The following is a 23,451-nucleotide window of genomic DNA, read 5'->3' on the forward strand; positions in this document are numbered from 1 at the left end:
TGGATTAGAGCCCCCTCCCCACTCCCTCAGCTGGTCGTCTGGGCAGGGAATTCACACACTTGTCAGGCCTGGATAGGGAGAGGCGCCTTTGTGCTTAATGGGGCCTGGACCTGGAGATGGGTGAGATGGGTCAGGAGGTTGGGGTGGGTGGGGAAAGAATAGAGGGGAAAGTGGGGGGGGGGGAGATGGGTCGGGGCTGATCCTGATATTGTACGGGAAGCGTCTTGGAAGAAGTGGCTTCTGGAAAATTACTCTCTTTGACTATTGACAGCTAAATCCATCAAAGAGAGGAGGGCTGTTTCTGATGACACTGACCCTCGGATTATCTCTAGGACCAGTGGTGAAATACGGCTTCCTTTGTGGAGGACAATGCAACACACTCTCTCTCTCTCTCACTCTCACTCTGAATATGATATCAAAACTGACTATAGCTGTAATGATAGGTATGTCCCTGAACACAGCTGGATTTACTCCCAAGTAAACATGCCTAGCCTTGCTCTGTGAGAGGGGCAAAAACCCCACACTACTTAGGCCTGGGTTTGTGGGGTGCAGCAGGAAGGCAGGTTGCATTAGCCGGGAGTCTACAGCCAGGTAGATTTCAGTGCACAAGTGTACTCTGATGGGTAGGAAGCTGGACCAGGCGGGAGAAGTGCTGGGTTCAATTCTTCCCTCATTTCACAATTCATTAGGCAAGTCTGAGCAAGTCATTGTCTCTCTGCCTTTGTTTCTCCCATCTCATCTGCATAATGGGAATATTGATGACCTTTGCCAGAGGCGGAGTCACGAGAGTGAACCTTGTAGAGTATTTTGCATTAAATGTTCCATAAAAATGAAAAGTTTTACAGTATTAAATCAAAAGATGGGAGGGGCAAGCTGCTCGTTAGCTTAGTTTGCGAAGCAATAGGATCTTCGCCTTTACAAATGACAAACCCAGGCTCGCAAAGTCAACAATTTGAGCCAACCAATAAATTCCCTGCAGATAAAATCTGGTCCAGGTCCCCCATCCTGGCTTCCTTCCCCTTCCTCAGGCCTGCAGGAATAGATTATTGCCAATTTCCTGAGGAACAAGAAAGGAAGGAAAACACGCTGCACCCAGGACCTAGGCGGCCTTCTGAAGCTTCCCCAGCAGGGACAGTGGGCTCTCTGGCTCATTGTCTGACAACCGCTGCTGCTCCTGTGAGATGGCAGCAAGCCCTCCCACCACACTATCCCCTCTTGGCAGACAAAGCTGGGGCCCAAAGAGAGGCGGGGGCTGCAGACGGGACAGTGTGCCAGAAACACTCCTGTCCCTTGTGGCTTCATCGTCGCCAGCATTAAATTGCGTGCAGATGTGTGTGCAGGGGAGGGCGCCTGGTTGTGATTAGAGCCTTTAATTACAGGCACCCGTGCATCCCGAGCTGGGCCCTGCCTGGATCGTCAGGAGCTGGGTCCATGAAGGATCCACCAGGGGGACCAGGCCATCCCAGGAGCAAATGTGTCTCCTCAGCCATAACAGATGGGACAGGGGTCCCACAGATGGGCAGCCAGAGGCACACAGCCCCCAGCAGACAAAGGGGCATCTCTCTAGCGGGTGCAGACCCAAGAAAAGATCGTAGTCCTGATTCTATTAAGTTGTCCTTTGCGTCATTCCTGATTGCTCGAGTGGGTAGGGACAGCTAATCTCTGTAGGGGATCTGGGATATGCCAGATCTATTTCCCTCATTTTCCTTTTTCATGACGCATGACCAGACTCCAAATTTTATTGGCCTCAGTCCCTGTGACAGAACAGTTCAAACAGTGGGTGCAAACTCTGGATCCAGATTTATAGCTAAATTTTTGTTCACCTTGTCTTCCTCCTCAGCTTGGAAATGTCAACACAAAAACTGGAAGGAATAGATCCGGTTCACGTGTGCAGACCAGCTTGATGGGGAAATGATTTGAACAGATCTGAATGAGTGGGATGGCTGCATCATAGTTCGCAACTCAGCCCACACTGACTGCACCCACATTCAGCTGCTTTTGGGTGAAAAAGACTCAGGATGAAGCAAACAATCACATGGTTGTAGATTTCAACAGGTGAAGCTCTCCCCATCATTGCATCTCCAAACCAGGAAGAGATTCAGCTGTTGAATATCTGTCACACACTTTTTAAAGGAGCAGCTTGCTTGCTTATTTACTTACATGTCTATCCCATGGATCTCAAAGCACTGTGCATGATTCTTCCCCCACTGCCCTCCACTTTTACCCCTACAACAACCCTGTGAAGTAGTTTAGGCCGAGTGAGTGGTCCAGGGTCACCCAGTTAGCTTTATGGCTGAGTACATTCCTGGGCTGACACTCTAACCACTCCACCATATTGGACTTTCACCTCGTCTATGAATTCTCGAGACTACTAACAATGAATCAAACATGTTCTATATATTTCTTTCCCTCTCACAAAAACATTTTCAAGACACTTACATATAAAAAATACCAATCAACAAAAAAAATTTTTTTTTAGAAATCACAATTCTGCAGCAGGAGGAACAAAATCAAGCATAACCACCTAGGCAGGGAACCCAAGGTCTTGGCCCTGATAGCTGGGGTAAAAATAATCAGAATAAAATTAATCCAACAATCAACTTCCATACATATCAAAAGAATGTTCAAATAGTAATGTATCTTCCAAACTGGCCGATAAGAAAGGAACCACATGGATACTTAGAGATGAAGAGTTCACAAAGACGAGTGCAGTCACCAAGAAGGTCCTTCTTTTGCATGTCCAGCCATGGTATCTCAGTCAGTGGTGGGACCCAGAGCAGGGCCTACAGGAAGCTGCTTTGTTCCAGGCCAGACCATGGTCCATCTTGCTCAGTACTGTTGACACTGACTGGCAGGCGCTCTCCAGGGTTTCAGACAAGGGAACATTCCCAATCCAACCTGGAGATTGAACCTGGGACTTTCAGCCTACTAACCAGATGTCCTACCCCTGAGCTTCATCCTTTCAAATTGTGCAGGTGGAGTCATTGGGAGTACTGTCAGTATTAAAAATATCCAGGGGTTTCCGTCATGGCGCAAGAAGCCTGCCACGGGGGTGGGAGAAGTTGGCAGCCCTGTTGACCACCATGCATGGAAATACAGCCGCTTCTAGGAACGGCTTGACTTTTTACAGCAACCCGAAGGAACAAAGCGATAGAAAGTATGGAAATGTTCAAGGACAGGATGTGGAGAAACATTCTGTGTTCCCAGAAGAACAGCATATATGGTTGCCAACTGTTTTTTGTTTATTTCCTAGCAGGACTCTTCTGTAAACAGAAATTCAGTTGGGAGATGCAAAGCATCACCTGCTGGGTTTCAGCTTGTCATGCAGCTGCTATAAAAGCCCTGTTGGGGCGTTATCATTCTGAACAACACAGGAGCAAGGAGTGCGGCCACACCAAGCGGTCCTGTCCCCAAAACCTGTGTGTACTGTGCTAATGTCTCCCCACTGTGGAAGGATGTGCGGATCCAGAATTGGCCTCCACAGTCCTTTACGGACACACTGCTAAGACCATATTCATGGAAGACAATCTTACTTGGCTATGAGTGGTCACCAAAGAAGAATGTCTACTAAAGCAGGGACCCTTCGCGTGTATAGGTGTACACTCAAAGTCCTCCCTGGAATATGAAGCCTTCTTGCATACAATTATATGCACAAGAGCCTCCTCCATTTACGTCAGACATGCAGACTTTAGGAAGGCATGCAAAGCAGGGGCTACTTAGCATGGCCCCATTTGACTAAGGACAGCAATACCGCAAGGACTGCCTCTCCATATGAACCTACCCGGACCCTGAGATTGTCATCTGAGACCCTTTTTCATGTGACCCCTTCAAAAGAGGTCCAGAGGACGGCAACACAAGAACAGGCCGTTTCTGTAGTGGCTCCCCATTTGTAGAATGCTCTCCCCAGAGAGGTTCGCCTGGTGCCTTCATTATTTATCTCTGGGTGCTGGGTGAAAACATTGCTCTTCAACCAGGCCTTTGATTGATTAGCATCTTATACCCCTTTTAAATGTGTTTGTTGGAGGGGAAGGGGAGGGGGGGTTACTGGTTTGTGTGTGTGCTTTGTTCTTATTTTTGTCAAGGATTTTTTGCTTTTATATTGTATTTTTATGTTGTGAACTGCCCTGAAATCTGCGAATAAAGGGTGGTATACAAATGTAATAAATTAATAAATAAATTCTTCCTCTCCACCCCCATCATTCAATACAGGAGCAAACAACTTCCAAATACAGCTAAAGCAGGGATAGCTGTTTCCTCCTCCCTCCCTGCACCCTTTCCTCTTCTGTTGTGGACTGCACCTCCATCAGCCCCAGCCAGTATGGTCAATAGCCAAGGATGGTGGGAGTTGTACTCCAAAACATCTGGAGGGCACACCAAGGTGGTCCTCCCTGGGCCTAGAGGCAGGAGTTCTGCCAGGAAAAAGTGCTGTCCACCCCAACAGGGGGTTTCAGCCCTACTTTGAGAGCTAGCTGTCTCTTCTCTGGGACGCAGAGGGCTGTGGCTGCCCTGGGTCATGCTGTATGAAAAGGCATGAGGTGATGGGGGATGAGGAGGCTGACATGGGTACCAAAAAAGAGAGCCTGTGCCTAAAAACAATGGGTTTCAGAAGAGGCCAAGAGAAACTTCCAGAAGGAAAGAGCCCTCTAGTGCCGCTGTTCCACCTACAGGTGCAACCCCGGTGGGATTCAGGGACACAGGCAGCCGGAGTGAGTCTACTACAAGGGCTCTGTGTTCCCTGAAGCCCGGCCACTGGCCAAGAGAAATATTGTTGGCACCAGGCAGGCTCACTACTTTGGCAGCCAGACACGGGGGCTTTCATAGCTGGGGGCAGGCACTACTGTACAGGGGCAGGGCTGAGTGGTTAGCCCCCTCCCCACACACAGTACTCTGTTCCAGGCTGCCTTCCCCTTGCATACTGATCTGAATAAAACACACACACACACACACCCCTCTGCTGTTCCATCAAACACAAGCTAACTTAGGCCACCACCACACATCTATACACCCCCACAGAGGGTGATGTGCTTACTTACCCCGTATGTGTACACTTGAACAGAGATGTACACACACACACAACTGCACACAAAACACTATTCCTTTTCATGATGATACACAGGAGCATTTATATACAGATATATGCATACATACAGAAACACCAGCATAAAACCACATCTAACTTATGATACTCATATATGTACATGGTCATGTTCTTATAATTATGTTTTAGTTAAAGTGGAATAATGACCATATCCTTATTCTGTACTGATTTTTAAAAAGAAAAAAATCCAGCTAAATTCATTACTTTAACAATTATAGGTTTTGTTTTGTTTTTTGTTTAAAGAGAATTCTAATGTGGTTAAGCCAGGTCTGTAACTGCCACCATACACTGGCGCTTTTAACACACCACTGCCAAGCTCTCTTTGGCATGCAAAGCTAAACCCTGTGCTCTCTTATGCCAGCACCCAGCCAGAACACCATGGGCAGGCAGCCAATACAGGCGTAACTTGGTAAGACTGAGAAAGTCATCCTTGAGAGTGTTTCATCTCAGATGTGGGACCGGCTGGCTGTGTTTAAGCAGTGGTGGCAGGGAAGCACTCATCACATGTTCAAAGGCACTCCTTTCGGAATAGCTTCACAGGAAAGGTACCAGAAAGTGGTTGCAGGTGAAGCCTGCAGGAATCCCTAGCTGCAGTTACATCCTTGGAGTTGGAATGTCTTTGCCAAAGAAAAAGCACAGCTTAACCTGAGGAGGATCAGATCCAGGACCCTGTATTACTTTGGAGTGACAATTCACCCGGCAAGCATGCAGTGTCACATACCTCTCACTCAACCTTCAGGCTGTTTCCCTGACCCACCCCCGTCCGAAAACTAAAGCAGGGGGGAATTGGTCATGTGTGGTTGTCCCAGGCTGGAGTTGCACCATGTGTTGAACTTCTGCCTGCAGCTGTTTTCTGGGGATTGGAGCGGGAGGGAAGAGCTGAGCGAGTGGAAGTCCTAATGCCCTCCCACTCCTGCCCTCAAGAAGATCAATCATTGCAGAGGCTGCAACCCTAAGCACCCTTCCTAGAAAGAAAAGCCTCACTGAGCACAGGATCCCGCTGTGCGATGCACACGGAGGAGACCTAGTAGAGTGGTGGTGGGCAAGGGCCCCGATTTGGCGCAAAGAAAACACAGAATGGAGCTTCTCTCTGCCTTACTCACCTACCTACCCCCAACTTTGTCCTTCAGAACCGTCCGTCTGGGTTTCATCAAGAGCCCCCACGCCAAATCTCTCGGCTTTGGCGCCCCCCTTTTCCCGCACTGGGCCTTCCTCCTCCTCCCCATATGTGTGGCAGGCGAAGCCAGTCCCCTCCGAGCGACCCCCATCCCGCACGACAAGGCGCCTGGCTGCGACTCCTCCGGTGCCGGAGACGCCGTGTCTCTCGCGGTTAGTGACACAAGCGTTTCAGCATCCTCAGCTAGGCCTCGGCCAGACGCTGCCAGCCCGCCTCCCGCCTGCGCGGCCCAAGCGCGTCCCTAGCGCGGGGAATCCCGCGCGGCTGCTGGCCGAGGCCTTCGAGGAGGGGACGGAGGGGAAGCAAGGGCTCGTCCTTCGCGCGGGGACCGGGCGCCTGGAGGGGGAAGGAGGAGGCGTGGGCGGGATGTGCGAGCGAGCAGGCAGGCAGGCGCGCCGGCATGGTTCGTTGACTGAGGTATTTATTTTGCAGATTTATTTCCTCCCCGTCGGCCTCCAGTCAATCCAAGCATTTCCAGAGCGGCGGCCCACAGGCAGCAATCGCAAATGAAATCAATAAAGCCGAGAAAGAAACGATGTCGGAAGTGAAAACAGCAGGTACAACAGCAGCATTTGGGGGGGAAAGAGAGAAATAAACATACCGCCTTCAAGAGGCTTAAGAGGAGTAGTAATTAAGAGAGTCACACATAGGAGCCAACTCCTAGGAGTCGAGGTCCCTTTGCATCCCCCAATAAAATATTTGGGGGGCTGCCTGCCCCCCAGTTTATGGGTATTGCCATTCAAGTGGTGTGCATGCAGCATTGCATGTGAACATTTACGTGGAGCGGGGCTTGCTTCCCCGCCCCCAATATTTTATTCAGATTGGCACCCCTGGTGTCACACTAGGACCCGGGAGACAAGGTTCAAATCCCCAACTAGTCATGAAGTTCACTGGGTGACCTTAGGCCAGTCGCAGGATCTCAACCTAACCTACCTCACAGGGTTGTTGCAGATATAAATTAAGAGGATGGAGAACTATGTATTATTACACCTTGAGCTCCAGCTAGGGAGGAAAGAAGGCATTTGCAACACATTACAGTAGTCTGATCTGGAGGTTTGCAGCACATGGCTTAACTTGGCTAAGTTTTCTCTATCTGGGATGGACTGTACCAGCTTTAGATGGTGGAAGGCATTCCATCCCATGAAAGGCACATGAGCTTCCGGTGACACAGCTGGATTTGTCAAACACTGATCAAACACTCATGTGTCAAACACTGTCCAGAATTCATCTTCTTTGAGACAATGACCCATAATGCTCTCTCTGCCAGTTTATTAGGCCACATCCAGTCCCATTACTGATGCTTGATGCTGATTTAGCACTTCCACTGCCTCACTTAAATCAGATGTAAAGGAGAAATAGGTATCTGCTACGTACTCCATGGTACCTGATTCCAAATTTCCAGATGACCTCATTCAGCATTGTCATGTAGATGTTGTAAAACATGGGAGACAAGATGGAACCCTGTGGGATGCTACAGAGCCAAACAGCAACCACCTAGCATCACGTTCTAGAATTTGGCTTGCAGGTAGGACTGTGTGTCCAGTCCAAACAACCTATGCAGAAAAATAGCATGCCTGGTGGTTTCACGAGCTATTGTCAAAGAGTACACGGTCACACTTGCCCTGTACTTTTCCGAGTAAAACAGGGTGACTAAAGCAGTTTGTGGGCACATTTCTGATTGGGTATACCTTTAACTAGTAGAGAAAAGGAAGAACCTATCAGTCCTTGAGCCTGTGAGGAGTGTCTTTGAGCCTGTGCAGAGTACTTTGCCCTCCATACATCCAAGGTCAAAGGAGCGGTGTCAAGGTAGGTTTCAGCCCTAGCAACTTTCATTTTGGAAATAAAACATCAATCACATACTGGATTTCAGGACACTTAAGGTCTATGGAACCCACAAGAGATCTCACCTTGGATTGCAAGGCCAAGTGCAACCCTTTCACATGAAAATTCATTTGTAGCTTTTTCTTTTCCTTGAAATCATGCGAAACAAAGGATTCTGTGTTATTTTAAAGTTTACTTGTATTGTCAACATTATTTACAGCAACTCTGTACTTGTCTACTCAGAAGAAAGTTCCATTGAGTTACCAGGACAAGTGGGAATAGAACTGCAGCCTTAGTCCCAATAAAGTTATGATCCCCCTGGCTCTGCATTTTCAGATCTGAAAACATTTATTTGTTTATGTTTGTTTGTTTTTTCTGGCAGCGAGAGAGTTCTCACTGAAAAGAATATGTGTGTGAGCAGAGGTACTTATGAGATGTTTGGGGACAGAGGTGCATAGAATTTGTGCTGGACCATAACGTTATTTAGGTGGGCGGGGGAGAGAGGGAATGATAGATCGGGATATGAAATTTGTGTTTGTATTTCAAGGAGGAAATATGAGGCTATAGTGCAGGATTGGCTGCATCTTGGGAAGTAGCAGGTCTGACAACCTAGAAAGTGTTTGGATAGTCAGAGGAGAGTGTTTGGTATTTGAGGGCTGATGTTTGGGTGGGATATGGAGCTTGTGTAGCAGCAGTGAGTATTTTGTTTGCGAGGTGGGGTTAGCTGTTTGCATCTGGGGAGAGCAGAGAGTAGATGGAGGGTCTCAGTGCACAATTCCCTGTTGTGCTGAGCTGTGGGACACGGCAGGGGGGTGCACGGGAAGGGGGTTGTGGTCAGAGGGATGTGGTGACGCTGGTATGTGCTGAAACCAGGGAGGCAGCAAGCTTGCGGCGCTGCCATGAAGGGCTTTTTGTTTGACTGCAGTTATGTACTATAAATCAGGAGCAATGCCCCAGCCCTGGCCCCTCTTGCAGGGGAGGAGAGAGGAAGAGACCACATCCAAGCCCTGAGCCTGCAGCATCTAGAGCTAGGCCCTTTGCTTTGCTAGACCCTCGCTGGGTGGCCTGGAGGCAGAGGTTCTCGGCAACGCAGTGTGCTGTCGACAGATGGGATGCCTAAGCTGAGGGAGGACCCATTGCAGAGCCGAGGAAATGGCATTAAGAGGGACTCTGTTGGCACTATACCAAAAGGGAGTATGCTGGTGGGGTTGCCAAAAACTAGCAGACAAAGCTGAAGATGATAATCTGCTAATGTCTGCAGATCAAGCAGCCCTTAATGTCACAAGATCAGGGACCAGTCAAAAAAAATTGGCAACCCTATATGCCAGGGGTTGGCAAGTCAAGTGGCAGTTCAGGAACTGCAGGGAAGGGATCTGCACACTCTTTCCCATGGCATTCATACAGTAGCTCACAGCAGTATCAGTCACATTATGAGCTTGTTCCACCCACCCACATTATTAGGCACAGCAAGTCTTCGTTCACACATACACACCCTTTTGAAGAGTCTTCCCCCACCTGGAAAGTTTGCTTTACTTCTTTATGGATCCATTACGACTAACAATATATAGAAGACTGGTTTCCATCCCCAAAAGATTTCTTGCAATTAAGGTTGCCAACTGATCAGATGCATAATTTGCCTAGACAGTTCCTGTACTCTAGCAGCAGTTTGATCTGCAGAAATGTGAAGAGCTAAGCATGACCTCCTGCTAATGTTTGCAGGGCAAGCTGCTGTTAATGGTACAGGAGCAGAGGCCAATAAAAAAGCTGGCAACCCTGCAAAGTCATGATGTTCTTTTTAAGTCTGCTTTTTACAGCGACTATATCCTCCACGATGGGCTATACAGCTCAGGAAGGGGAATAACAAGCCCTAACAGTCACATGGACAAACAGTTTGGGGAATATGGACATCCGCTCCTACTTTACGCCACCCCCCGCCAGCATGGGTGTTTATTAAATTGGAGGCGATTTTTTTTTCCATTTAAAGGAGTCTAAAATCACCCACTGCTTCTGACTATGGCCCATTAACTGGCTGTAAAGCCAGAGTGAGAGGCCAGCAGCAATGCTTAGAGCAGGCTCTCCATCACAGAGTGAAAAATTAGTAAGGGTGGAAGCAGCTGGGCTGGGAGCCCACATGTCCCACTGGGGTGAGGCCCTAAGGGTAGTGAGCGGTAGCCAGAGCTGGCTGGTCCAAGGAAAGACTCCAGAGCCACAAGCAGCCTTCCTCTCCCACTCCCAAAGAGCAGACCCTTTGCTCCTCCCCAGCCAGAGTGGCAGTACCCATCCAAGGGCAGGCATAGGCCATACAGGCAAGAGAAAACTCAGCCACTCTGCAGGCAACAGCAGCAGCAATCCAGGAAAAAGAAGAGATGGGGGAAAGCACCCCCCCACTCCCCTCCTCGCGTGCCCCCCTTTCTCTCCCACCCCTGAGCTCAGCCACAGGCGCCTGGCTTCAGCTCCAAACAAATGATTAGAAAGCTGGTTATAATTGGATAGGGGGAAGGAGGAGGGGCTCGCCTGCTGAGAGCCACTTGGATCCAGGATGGGAGAGAGACAAGGGCTGCTGGCAGCTTCCCGAAGGAGAAGGAAGACTCTCTGATCCTCCTCTAGGCAGAGACGGAGCCAGCCACAGGGTGACTGAGCCGGCAATTGCAATGGAAAAGATGCTGGCTTGTGTTTTGGCTTTCCCCAGCAAATAGCTGTGCTCCCTTAATTTCCTCCCCTGAGTTGGCGGTTGCACTGGGAGCCTTCGTGTAAAGGCCCCAATTATCTGTTTGAACATAACGGCTTGGCTGCGGATGCCCCTCTGCGAACTGTGCAGTTTGCAAATCACAGGATGCAATGCTGTCTCCAGGGGCACAGATAACATTCATACCCAGCAGCTGCTGTAATCCAGAAGTGCATGGCTACATCCGCAGGCAGGCTAAACCACCCTCTGGTGCCAGGGAGTGTTCTTTCTGTAATGAATAGGGGGTCATTGCTTACCTAAAAGAAAGGCTTGTCATCTTCCGCTCATGCCAGTTGGGCTGTAATCACACCTGGTGCAAAGCAGCTTTGCCCAGGGATTCAATAAGCTGAAATGCCTAGCCAAATTGACATTGCTCGGATAGCTGGCAAAGTGCTAGATTTGCCGCTGGTTTAAATTTCCTTCCGCTGGTGTCAACCAGGATTGCATTTTGTAGAAGTCAGGTGGAAGTCTCCAGCATATTCAAGGTACGAGTAACACTGCTCTTGGAACCAGAGAGCCAAATTTGCCACCTAGTACCCTGAAGTCATTTTCACAAGTGGCATGCACCACTTGATCCAGTGAACATTTACTCCAAAGCAGGCCTTACTTGCTCCCGCTTAAGTGTTCACAAAGGATTGTAGTCTTCAAGCATTTTTTCCTGCTTCTGTAACTTGAATGCACCAGCTCTTCTGACTATAATGTACATATGTGCATGTAAAAATCAGCTTTCCATCACACAATGACAGCATTGGTGACTTTTGACTAAAAGGTGACTTTAGGATCAATTGTGAAAAGTTGGGAGCTATCCCAGTAAGTCATTTGACCCAGAGCCACACATTCATTCAAGAGACCAGGACACGGGCTGCATCTATTTTATTTTAATTCTGAAAACTGATGCCTCAGGATGGTGTAGTTGAAAGCCTCCATGTGATGTCTTTAATGATGTCAAGCCCAATTACATTGGTCATCTCGCTTGGCTCTGTTTCTTAAGTAAAATGCCAATGTCAGTGCGAGTCCAGCATTTTCTCGAGACCTGAGAAAAGACATCCCACAACTGCCATTTAGGTGGCTTTTTCTGCAGTTAAACCCGCCTTAGTTTTCTGCAGCTTAACCTGCCTTATTTAGCGAGGTCTCCCCTCGCTAAATCTGCATTCCTGCTGTTTAAACCTATTATTTTCTTTCCTGGCCTGATAAACAGTGTCCCCTCCTCCCCATGACATCCTTTTAAATGCAGAGCCCCAGTCCAGCTGTGATCATCAAACCAACCCTTCCAGAGCAGGCCTACTGTTTTCTAAAAGCCTGCTCCAGAGCAAAGAGACAGAGCTGCCAGTGCACCCATTAGATTCAATGAACGGGGTTGTGCTTAGATGTGCAGGTCTTGATTAATGTTTAACAAAGCTCCTTGGATTATCTCTTGCCGAGGGGTGTAGCCTAGTGTAGCTTCAGTTCCAAAGGCATTGTGGTTTGACCTGGTCAGGACTGACTTTGTCTCCCCCCCCCCCCCGCTCTTATTCTGTGGTGTTTCATTCTCTGTTCACATGGCTTGATGTATGGGCTGCCTTTTGCCATAAGATTTTTGTGGAAAGAAGGGTCTTCTCTCAGGGGTCCCTGATGGACAAAGGTGCCTTGGGAAGCTCTTGAGCACATGAAGGCTGCTGCTGCTGTGTTGCAAAGGGATCTGGGTTGCTCTGAATGGATGCTGGCTGGCAGGGATAAGGGCAGAGTACAGGCCAGGCTCTTTCTAAACCCTTTCCCCTTATGCCGCAGCTTGAGAGCACAATCCCCAGAAGACGATGCAGAGCCAGACCCTCCCTGAGCAGCCTGTCCTCCTCTTGGCCCTACTCGCCTCTGAAGATCGCCAACAACTTAGGGCTTTGAAGTGCCTCCCACTATCCCCCCCTCCACCCCCATCCCATCCACTTGTCACAGCAGCTGCCTGCCCTTTGCTCTGCTGAGGTCAGAGTGCTGGCTTAGGGCGATGATGGCCACATCTGCTGCTCTCTGCGTGGCCCGAAAGAAAGTGAAGCAATGATTTTATTTTTCATTTTAAAAAGGAGCGGGGGAGAAGCAACCGAGGATGGTGTTTGTTGTCCTGCAGCTGGACTGCACCCAGTTCTCTTTGCAGCCCAGCAGCATCTGTGGGACAGAAAAAAGTTCCAGCCCTAGAAAATGTACACGGCATGAACAATCCCAACCTTTTGGGGAAACTGTGGTTGAAAACCTTTCACATTCAGAACTGGGAATTAATGGCTAGGGTGCTGATGCTTTTGGCTTTGAGCTTCTGCTCCTTTGATTTGTGTTCAGCTTGTCTAACCAGGAAAGACAGAAACATTAAATTACTCTAGACGTGCGCTAATATCACAAGAGTTTGCAACGCCAGTATTGCACCATGATGACATCATGGGGCATGAAAATAACATCGTCTTTCAATCTGCTGCTTGGCAACAGGAACAAAGTGCTCGTTAAACACTTATGTTCAACAAGGATCAGCAGATGGGAAACTTTGGACGAACACAGGGGAACCTGCTTCTTACCACTTTCTGACTGTTTCCCAACCTTTGCCAACAGGAAAACAGTAGCAGAGTCTCTCTGGGACTGAGTGCTACTGTCCCATCAAGCGAGTGCTGGGAAAAAGTCGGAGCAGAAGCCTCGCTCTGTTAAGCTGAATTTTAAAAAGAAAATAAAACATGTTTATTGTAGTAAGTGCTGGACTAAAGAGCAACACCTCCCTCACATTAAATCAGGAAGATTTAATAATACTGTAACTGATACCCACATTTGGAACAGTGGAGGAAAGGAGTGTTAAGAGAAACCACATCTTTATCCTCAGAAAAAAAGGAAAAATATGGGTTTTAAAACACACCCATGATGTGGGGATCTGGCTCACTAACTCTTTCTTCTTAATGCATACTGTCCTGCTTTATACTTTTGGGGGAGCCATGATGGACCAATTTGCTGCATTGCGTAGAATGGGCTGATGAAGGGACTCACACCAGACTATAATGCAAAGGGGAGAGCAAGAGGGGCAGATTATATACAGTATTAACTGAAAAACAGCTTCAGAAACTTGCCATTTTGAGAGCGGGGATGAAAGGGAAGGCTGCTTAACAGCTGCATGTAATTTTGCTCCCATAAAGAAGTAGTGGTGGCCACCAACTTGACTTAAAAAGAGGATTAGACAAATTCATGGAGAATAAAAGCTATCAATAGTGATTGGCCACATTATCTTTGTTCCACCTCCACTGTTGGTGGCAGGTTGCCTCTGAATACCAGCTGCTGGGATCACAAGTGGGGCGAGTGCCGTGGTGCTCAGGTCCTGCTTGCAGACTTCTCATGGGCATCTGGTTGGCTGCTGTGAGAACAGGATGCTGGGTGAAGCAGGCATTTGACTTGATCCAGCAGGGCTTTTTTTCTTACATTCTGAAGGGTGTTAGTTGTCTGGGGAATGGCTGCATCTCAGTGGCAGATTAACCTGGGACCTTCTGCATGCACAGCAGGTCCCAGGTTTAATCCCTGACATCTCCATGTAGGGCTGGGAATGCCCCGGGTCTGAAACCCTAGAGAGCCACTGCCAGTCAGTGTGGACATTGCTGAGCTAGATGGACCACTGACTTTGTGAGAGGCAGCTTTCTATATTCCTAAAACTGTTTCCAGTAACTCATGGTGGGAGGGGTGGGGAAAAGAGATCCAGAGACAGCGTTGGAGCGGAATCAGGTTAAGCAGAGGTTGAATGGCCACCTGACACAGATGCTTTAGTTGAGATTCCTGCATTGCAGGGGTTGGACTATATGACTCCCAGAGTCCCTTCCAGCTCTTTAGTTCTATGATTCTATAAGTAGCTTTCCCCTGTACTCCTCCATCTCTTGAGGCTGCTTTAAAAAAAATATCCCTCCAACTTGGTTACATCTAACATGTATGTGGCTCATCCCAGATACCTAGGAAGGCTTCTGTTCCCACTTGGGAGTGGCCTGCTAGCTTCCTAAACTGGCTCAACTTTGCTGGGAATGACTGATTCAGTGGCAGAGCTGATGCCTTGTGTGCAAAAGGCCCCAGGTCCAACCTTAGTAAAGTTGTGAAGGATTCCTGCCTGAAACCTCAGAGAGATAAGACAGTACGGAGTTGGTGGACCAATGGTCTGACTCACTATAAGCCTTTTATCTTATCTATCTTCCCCACCCCACATAGATATTTGGGAGGTCCACTGATTTATTTATTTTTTGCTGTAGAAGGAAAGCCAGCTGAACCCCGGGATTATCCACTAGGCCCTGCATTCCCTCACACACTCTGTCCCCTCATGTTCATCCCAATGGGGTGTAGATAAATACAGATCAGGGAGAGAGATGTTAAAGGAGTGTGCTTTCCCTACCCATCCCCTCCCCCACTGTCCCCCTCCCTGGTTGTTTACACTGAGCTGTCCGAATCAAACAAATTCCATCCAGTTTAAGACACTCCCCTCCCACTGCCCCTCAGCAAACACCCAGCCTTACTTGCCCATTGCCTGTTAAACACTCAGGAGGGAGACCTCCTGCAAGCTTTGAGTGGCCTTTGTGAACGCCTAGAAGGGCCCAATTTCCCAGGACTTCACCAAACTGACCAGGTTTTAGAAAATAGGTCCTGTAAAGGACCTATTGGATTGTTAAGATGAATTTGGACCATGAAAAATGCTTGCCAAGGTCAAGCTTTGAAAAGTGGACAGCACTTAACAGTGAAGAACTTAGAGGTGGGTCCATATATCTGTGTGGTGCTCACTTCTCCAACTCTTCTTGTAGTATCCCAACAAAAGTGGAGGCCTCCTCTTGGGTGCATTAAGCTGTGGGATTTGCTGCCACAAGACATAGTGACAACCACCAACGTAGATGGCTTTAAAAGAGAATTAGACAAATCCATGGAGCATTGGTTTGTCAATGGCTACTAGCCAGGATAGCTATGTTCTATCTCCACTGTCAAAGACTGCATGTCTCTGAATACCAGTTGCTGGAAACAGCAAGTAGGGAGAAGGCTCTTGTGCTCGTGTCCCACTTGCAGGTTTCCCTTAGGCAGCCCTGTCTTACGATGTCTCACTAGCAAGCAGTTGGCTGATATTTAGTTCTTCTTCTGTTGTTAGAGCATACGAGCCAACCCCCAGTCATGTTCTTTTTGTTTATTTTATTTATTGAAAAGCGTGTATATACCTCTCCACAAATATCTAAGTGGTCCATGTTTGCTCCTGCAGCCATCCCACATAACATCCTCGTAATGTTGCATTTGAAACTTGAAGTGGAGCGTGGAAACACATCCATTCTCCACAGCCGCCTTTACCATCTCAAATCATAGAACCATAGAGTTGGAAGGGACCAGAAGGACCATCTTGTCCAACCCCTGCAGTGCATGAATCTTTTTGCCCAACGTGGGGTTGGAACTCACAACCCTGAGGTTGAGAGTTTCTTGCTCTAACAACTGAGCTATCGTAGAATAGAGGAAATGCCATATGGACATTTGTACCAGTTAACTACAGTGGTACCTCGGGTTACATACGCTTCAGGATGAGAACAGAAATCATGTGGTGGCGGCACAACAGCAATGAGAGGCCCCATTAGCTTAAGTGGTACCTCAGGTTAAGAACCGTTTCAGGTTAAGAACGGACCTCTGGAACGAATTAAGTTCTTAACCCAAGATACCACTGTAGTTTGAAAGTATGCCCATTTGAAATTACTTTGCATATCAAGGATGAAACAGAAGCCAGTTTGGAGACATAAAGTGGTGGGGGGTGGGGCTCCTGAACCTTTCATATATATATTTGCTTATTAAGCTCAATGGCAGACCACTTCCTATCCAAGTATCCTGAAATGGTTTACAAAATAAAATTCCAGCATTAACATGTTAAAAGCATATCAAATCAAACAAGTATTGAAATATAAAAAAAATCAACAGCAAACAATAAACAGCATCAGGGAGATGCACAATGAATCACCTTCTATGCTCGTCTGATCCAGTAGACCTACTGAAATTAATGACATTAAATTTCTCATGAATGATAACTTCAGCATGTCTACTCTGAGTAGGACCTGCTTTGGATACAAGCCAATATCTAAAATGGGCCAATAACCTAGTCTGGGAAAGCCTGAGTAAACAAGTGTGTTCTCTGTGGGTGCCTCCTGTAAAGTGGGGGTGAGGGGAGTGTTCCAGAGAGCGGGCACCACTACAGGAAGGCCTGTTTCTGTGTCGTCGCCAAGCAACATATTGTAAAATGCAGTACCGCTAACAGGGCCTCCTCTGAATATTGGCTCAGGAGCTGACAGGCAGCCACCAGTGTAACATGCAAGTACAGCCAGGTACAACACACAGGACCCTTGCTGCTGCATTCTGCACTAGCTGCAGTTTCAGAACCAGTCTTAAGGGCAATCCCATGTACAGCATGTGATAGTAACCCACATGGGAAGTTCCCAGTGCACAAACCACAGCAGCTAGGCTATTCCTGTCCAGGTAAGAGCAGAGTTTTGACACCAACTGAAGCTAGCAATAGACCCTTGCAGCTACCGAGATTACTTGTTCCTCTAGCGACACTGATCGTTCCAGAAGCACCCTCAGACACCCGCTTTCAGAGGAAGAGTAACCGCATCCTGAACAGTCTTCCCAAATTCCAGATCTATGAACCACCCAGCCACAAGCATTTAGCCTTACCAAGATTCAGCTTCCCTTCACCACATCCATCTCACCGCTAGACCCAGAAAACAGCTCATGTCATGCACAACCTCTACTGACTCTGAGAAATAGAGCTGAGTGTCATAGGTGACATTACACCCCAGATCTCCTAATGACTGATCCCAACAGCTTCTTATATATGTTAAATAGCATTGGAGTCAAAATAGCAGCCTGAGGCACCCCACAACATAACAGACAGAGCTAGTCTGGGAACGCAGCCCCACAAGTATGAATGGAGCCGCTGTGAAACTACAACATACAGAAATGAAGAGGAGGAGAAACTTGTATGCTACCTTGAGCTCTTTGGATGAAAAGTGGGATATAAATACAATTACAACTGGTGTGGTGATGATTCAAAGTGAGCATTACACACAGAGAGGCTAGCTCAAGTATCCAGACGTGCAAAAAAGATGTGCCTATTTCCCCTTTGTACAAACATCACAGGCACTAGCCAGGACTAAAACTTCTTGAACGCTAGCTTGATCCCATTAGATCCTTGCTATAATTCCTTGTGCTCTCCACTCTGAGGCTGTTTTTATTGTTATTATTGCGTCTGGCCCCACGGATATAATCCTCCTATAAGATTGTTCCGTTCTGCTCAGCACTGGTTAGACCACAGCTGCAGTACTCTGTTCAGATTTTGAACGTTTTGATTACTTGAGACTTCACCACAAAGAATGAGTATAATGATAAAGAATTTACCAAGGAAGGAAAGAATGAGGGAGCTGGATGTCTCTAGGGTGCATTCACGCAGCACTTTTCTCCTGTGGCAACCATCCTCTGCTAGGAGGCTGAAATACCCAGATGCGTAGCTAGGGGTTGGGGGGAGTGGGCACACTAGGGGGTGGCACTTATCATGGGTCATGCAGTGCACCCAAGCCACACATCTCTCCTGGGAATGACACGGTGGCTCCGGTGCCTGCAGGCTCTGCACTGCCCGAGATAGCGTGAGGCTTGCATCAGCCCACCATCTCCACCTCAGCCGTCCTACAACTAAGGGGGCAGCGGTGGACAGACTCCTTGGAGGCTACGTGGTGTGCATCACGACCAAGCGGCTAGCTATGCTGCTAGAAAGGCCCCTCTTTGATTCCCAAGAAGTCCATGAGCCAATGACTTCAGATATTCAAAATGCACAGGATTCTCAGGGAGAAAAACAAGGCTACTGCTTTCCTTTAATTTGGCAACCCACACCATGCATGCTATCATAAGATGAGTGTGGACTTCAGGTGACTAAAGGAGACAGAGATTGTGCAAAGGCATCTTTTGTGAAATCTGAAAGCCTCACCTCTGACTCCTGACAATTTTAGCTAAATCATGTCCCCCCCCGCCCCAGCCTTCTTAAAAAAAGTAGCTAAGGGAACAGTAAAAAAAATGGCAGGGCTTTGGCCCACTCTCAGTTTAAACAGCCACCCCTCCCGGAAAGGATCCTTTCTGAGATGCCCTTCCCTCAGTCCCCCATGACCTAAGAAATTGGATCTTTGATCAGGACACCAACCAACCAAGATAGAGCATCCATTATGGCTGCCCATTATTCTATTTGGTACCCCCAAATCAAGATCAACCACTTAAGGCACCATTACCTTGAGACACAGACTTTCCCACAGCTGCGTAGGGTGCTTGTTGAACTAAGGTTCCAACAGATGCCCTCAGCATATTTAGAGGGGAGATACCTGGGAATTCCCCATATGGGTGCATTTATGGATGCAAAAAGGTTGAGGATGTCCTACATTACCTGCTGCTTTGCCCCTTATATTCAATGCCCAGAGGGGGGGAAATTATCACTTGTTCTTGACTGCCTCTCAGGCCAATTCACCCCAGGAGGTGACAGTCAAGTGCCTATCTGATAAAGATCTACAGATTACAGATTACCTGGTAGCCAAATTTGCTCTGGCTGCTAAGAAACTCCTTTCCGAATACGTTAATGCTGTCTAATTTTAAAATTTTATGCTGTAAACTTTTTATGCTGTAATTTTTTTATAGGGTATGTCATGCAATTTCAGAGGAAAACCTTGTCTTGCCCTCTGCAGTACATTGTAAAGGCCTTTGGCTATGCACAATAAATTGACTGATTGATTGAGATGCCCTTGCATATCCAAACTGGAGGGTCTAACTCTCCTATGAGGACATGTGGGACTTTTTAGTTTACAGGGGACAGTGATAAAGCTGTATAAGACTATGCATGGTGTGCAGAAAGTGGCTAGAATCAGGTGTAACATGTGCACATCCAGATCCTCCACTGGATCCTCCACCTGGGAGCTGTTCCTTTGCAGCTCTTCCATGTTCCTCTTATTCTGTCCAGCTGGTCTTTCATATCCTGACTGTACTTCCTGGACTGACACAAATTCGACACAGACTGTTGTGTTGTTACCTGGTACGGATGGAAACTGGTCAGCTGTAGAAATTCTGACTATGGAGGCAGAGATACTTAGGCATCTTAAGGTGCTCTTGGTTCAGGGCAGACACTCCTGTGCCACTGCCCCCACCACCACCACCAAAGGGACAGAGCTAGAACAGTCTGAGTGAAGTTTGCTTGCAGGCTGTGGTGCTGCTGATGTCAAAGACCTGAACTTGAGCAGCTGATAAGGTATAGTGGAAAAGAGGAAACGAATGGTGTGGAGCTCTCCAGTCTTGAGCATCTGAAAAGGGACCGGTAGAAAGCAATCACTTTGATGGTGTCTTCTAAGACTGTGCTAGCTTGAACAAAACCAGAGAGGTTTCCCCCCCTGAGGAAATATTTGTGGGATCGGCTTATGTGAATCCCAGCAACCCCCAAACAGAAATTTCTTGCCACCTTGCATGTGTGCTAGAATAAGTATCAAGCTCTTCTCCCTGCTTTACACGACAGCAGTTGAGATGCTGCAGGATGGAAGGGAAACCTGGTCTGGGTGGTGGGAGTAGAGGCACGAGCCTGATGGTACTGGGTGGTGTCCAGGGGGTTGCTGCATCCAATTAGCCCAAGCAGAGAGCTCGGAGCTGTAACTGCTATGACAGGAAATCAGCCTCAATGTGTTTACTGTGGGGGGATTAGAGCTGTTTAACCCCAGGCTCCCACATTTGCCTAGTTTTTTATGGCAGTCTTTAAAGACCCTCTAATGAGGGTCACAGCCACTTTATGGTGTTGCTGGCAGTGATAACACCCAGCTACTTACAACAGCAATTTGCAAACAAGCTGCCTCCACCACAGGGCACGCCATAAAGGACAGGAAGGATAGGTAGACCTGATGCGCAAGACCTTGAATCAGAGCAAAGGCAAAGAGACAGATATAATGTGAGCAGTGTGCTCTTTCCCTCCCAGATCACCCTTCTTGCTATTCTGCTAGTAGCAGCTTCTTTCCCAGGCTGGAGAAAACTGTATTGGCTGTGGAGCGAAATGTTCACGTGTTAGAGCAGAGCTCAAGGTGACCTGCGGTTCAGCTAACACACAATGTAATTTCAAAGCTAGGCCTTAGCCCTGAAATATGTGGAGAGAGGGCCCCTGGGCATGTGCAGAGTTCATCCCATCAGCATGGACTGTCCATAGCCCATCCACCCTCCATCCAGGGATAGCTGTCCTGGGAGGAGCTGGAAAAAATGGATTTATTCCATGAACTCCTTAGTGCTGCTGAATCAGATGGGTTCTACACTGAGAATAAGGCAAATAGGGTTCTCTGCCCTGCCCAATAGAGGACAAAACAGAACACCAAGAGCAGAGCAGAGAAAGTGAAAAGGCAGAGGCGGATTTAGGGGTGTGTGACTGGTTTGCTTGCACTGGGCGCAGAGCCTTGGGAGCACCACAACTATGATGAAGAATGGAAGGCACGAGGCGGGATGGGTGCTGAATTTTGGCATCACACAGGGCACTGTTGAAATTTGAGACCCCAAAGTCCACCACTGGAAAAGGGAAGTAAGGAAAGATAAAGGAGGAGACATCCCCTGGTCTACACACTGCATGGTCATGTAGCAGTAGACTGTACCACTTTGGAATGCAAGTGGGAGAATCACACTCTGAATGCTCCTATATAACAAAACTGGGGCAGGGAGATTTCCTTGCAAGTAATAAATAGCTCACTGGCAGAGCCCATGTTTTGCATGTAAAAGGTCCCAGGTTCAGCACTTGGCATCAGGTGGTGGGAGGAAAGACTTCTTCAGCCTAAGCCCCTGCCCGTCAGAGTGGAGGAGATGATACTGGCCTAGCTGGACAGGCAGGCTGATCTGGTGGAGAGCAACCTCCTGTGTTCTCAGCCTTTCCCCTAGATGTTCAGGGGACAAAGAGCAGGGTTGTGTTCTGCTTTACCTGATGGCGCTTGGAGTGGTTGGTTGGTTGACTGCATCTATGTCCCAGTTTTTACTCCAATGAGCTGAAGGCAGCATACACGGTTCTAGTTTTCTTTTAAAACGATCTAAGTGGGCAGCCATCACTGCCTCCTTGTGGGAGCGAGTTCCATAGTTTAACTATGACCCCAGTCCATGGACTGATATGCTTATGGGACTCAGCATGCATTACACACATCAATCTTGCAGAACTATATGATCATGAGCAGGCCAAGGGTTGGAAATATATAGCCTTGAGTCTGAGATTAGGATTGCGATAGATACCAAAAGGGCAGCACTTGCAGGATACTGCTGGGTATTGTTCAGGAACAGGAGCTACGGTTGAAGCCATGCATTTGAGTATTTGCTTGCTAAATTTGTATCCTACCTTTCCACCCAGTGGAAGCTAGTGACCATGATGCCAGTACAATTAAATATAACATAATGCATGAAATGACAATAATATGTGATGTAAGATAACATACAAACATAGTTCATAATGGTTTTGTAACTGATACAATAATTGCAAGTGGGCAGTGCGCTGCAGGGATAAAAGTATTCTGGAATGCTGAAGCTATGGCCCAAAAAGGCATGCATGTGTGCATATATATATGCAGGGAGATATATATATAAATATATATGGAGATATATATCTCCGTTCCTGCATCTGGCACTGACTGTTTGTGTGCTCCTGCCCTTTCTGTGCCTAGCCTCAGAGTAGTTCACTGGAGGCCCATGCAGCGTATCAAGCCCAGATGGCGCCCTGTGTGCTGTCATAATGTCTGATAATAATAACAAAGCAGGGGCTGTTTACTGCAGTGCTTTTGGCGTGTCAGGCCACAGCACTTTAAAGATCACAGGGAGGAAAAACAACCCACCATGCACCATCTACCCAGCGGAGAGATTGCACAGATCACTCTCCTATCTAACACCCAGAGTCTGGGACATTTCCGTAAATAGTGCTTCTATTCTGGAGAGCGCGGCAGAGCATGTGCGCCCCCGATGTCTGCGTGCGAGTAAGAGTTCCTGAATTTCAAAGTAATTATAGCACTTAGCACTGTATAAACTTTTTGTTTTGGAACATGCACTTGCTGAGAGATTGTGCCGCGCCAGTGTCAAACAGTTTATATAGCTTGAGCTTTTCCACCCGGGTTGCTTAAGCCGAGGAGTAACACTGCAGGCTGGTGTTCTCTCCACCTTTTCCACTGCCATTTGCTTCTGGATCCCATCCCCAACCTCCTGTGTCAGCTGACCCATGTGTGTCCCCTCCCTGAGCCACAGTTTATGCTCAGCCCTTGCCCTTGGCCTTCCCCCTTTCTGTCCTTTGCTGGCGTGATCCTTGAGGTAGGGATTGTGTTTGGCTTTCTTTGTAGCATGCAGTGCCCTGCCACTTGAGTGCCAATCTCAGCGGAGGCCCCTCGGAGCTGCCATAATGTTTGTTAATAATAATAAAGGGCCGCTTGTGTTGAATTGCTTTCTGTGTGTCAGACCCCTACTGGCAGCGCAGCACTTCCTGTGGGATCAGAGCAAAACCATGCATGGGCTCGGATTGCCCCAGGGCAATGTATGTGGCTTTTATGAAGAAAGTGATTTGCATAACCCGTGGGGTAATTTGCATTGTAAATCCAGGTTGCTCTCAGAGCTAGTGGACAATGCATG

General features: G+C 47.9%; 1 protein-coding gene across 2 annotated transcripts in view; it reads left to right on the forward strand.

The window, feature by feature from the left end:
- The first annotated feature begins 6,169 nt into the window (after nt 1-6,169).
- FGFR4 (fibroblast growth factor receptor 4) overlaps nt 6,170-23,451 on the forward strand; it is a 46,329-nt gene continuing 29,047 nt past the window's right edge. The window contains exons 1-2 of one of the 2 annotated variants that reach the window (XM_080988078.1): nt 6,170-6,427; nt 6,708-6,832. In XM_080988078.1, coding sequence (XP_080844204.1) covers nt 6,811-6,832 — 22 coding nt within the window. In that variant the 5' untranslated portion in view covers nt 6,170-6,427; nt 6,708-6,810. The other variant, XM_080988077.1, reaches the window with a different exon arrangement.

This window comes from Podarcis pityusensis, assembly GCF_964106645.2.
Source record: "Podarcis pityusensis genome assembly, chromosome: 2".
Lineage (NCBI taxonomy): Eukaryota > Metazoa > Chordata > Lepidosauria > Squamata > Lacertidae > Podarcis > Podarcis pityusensis.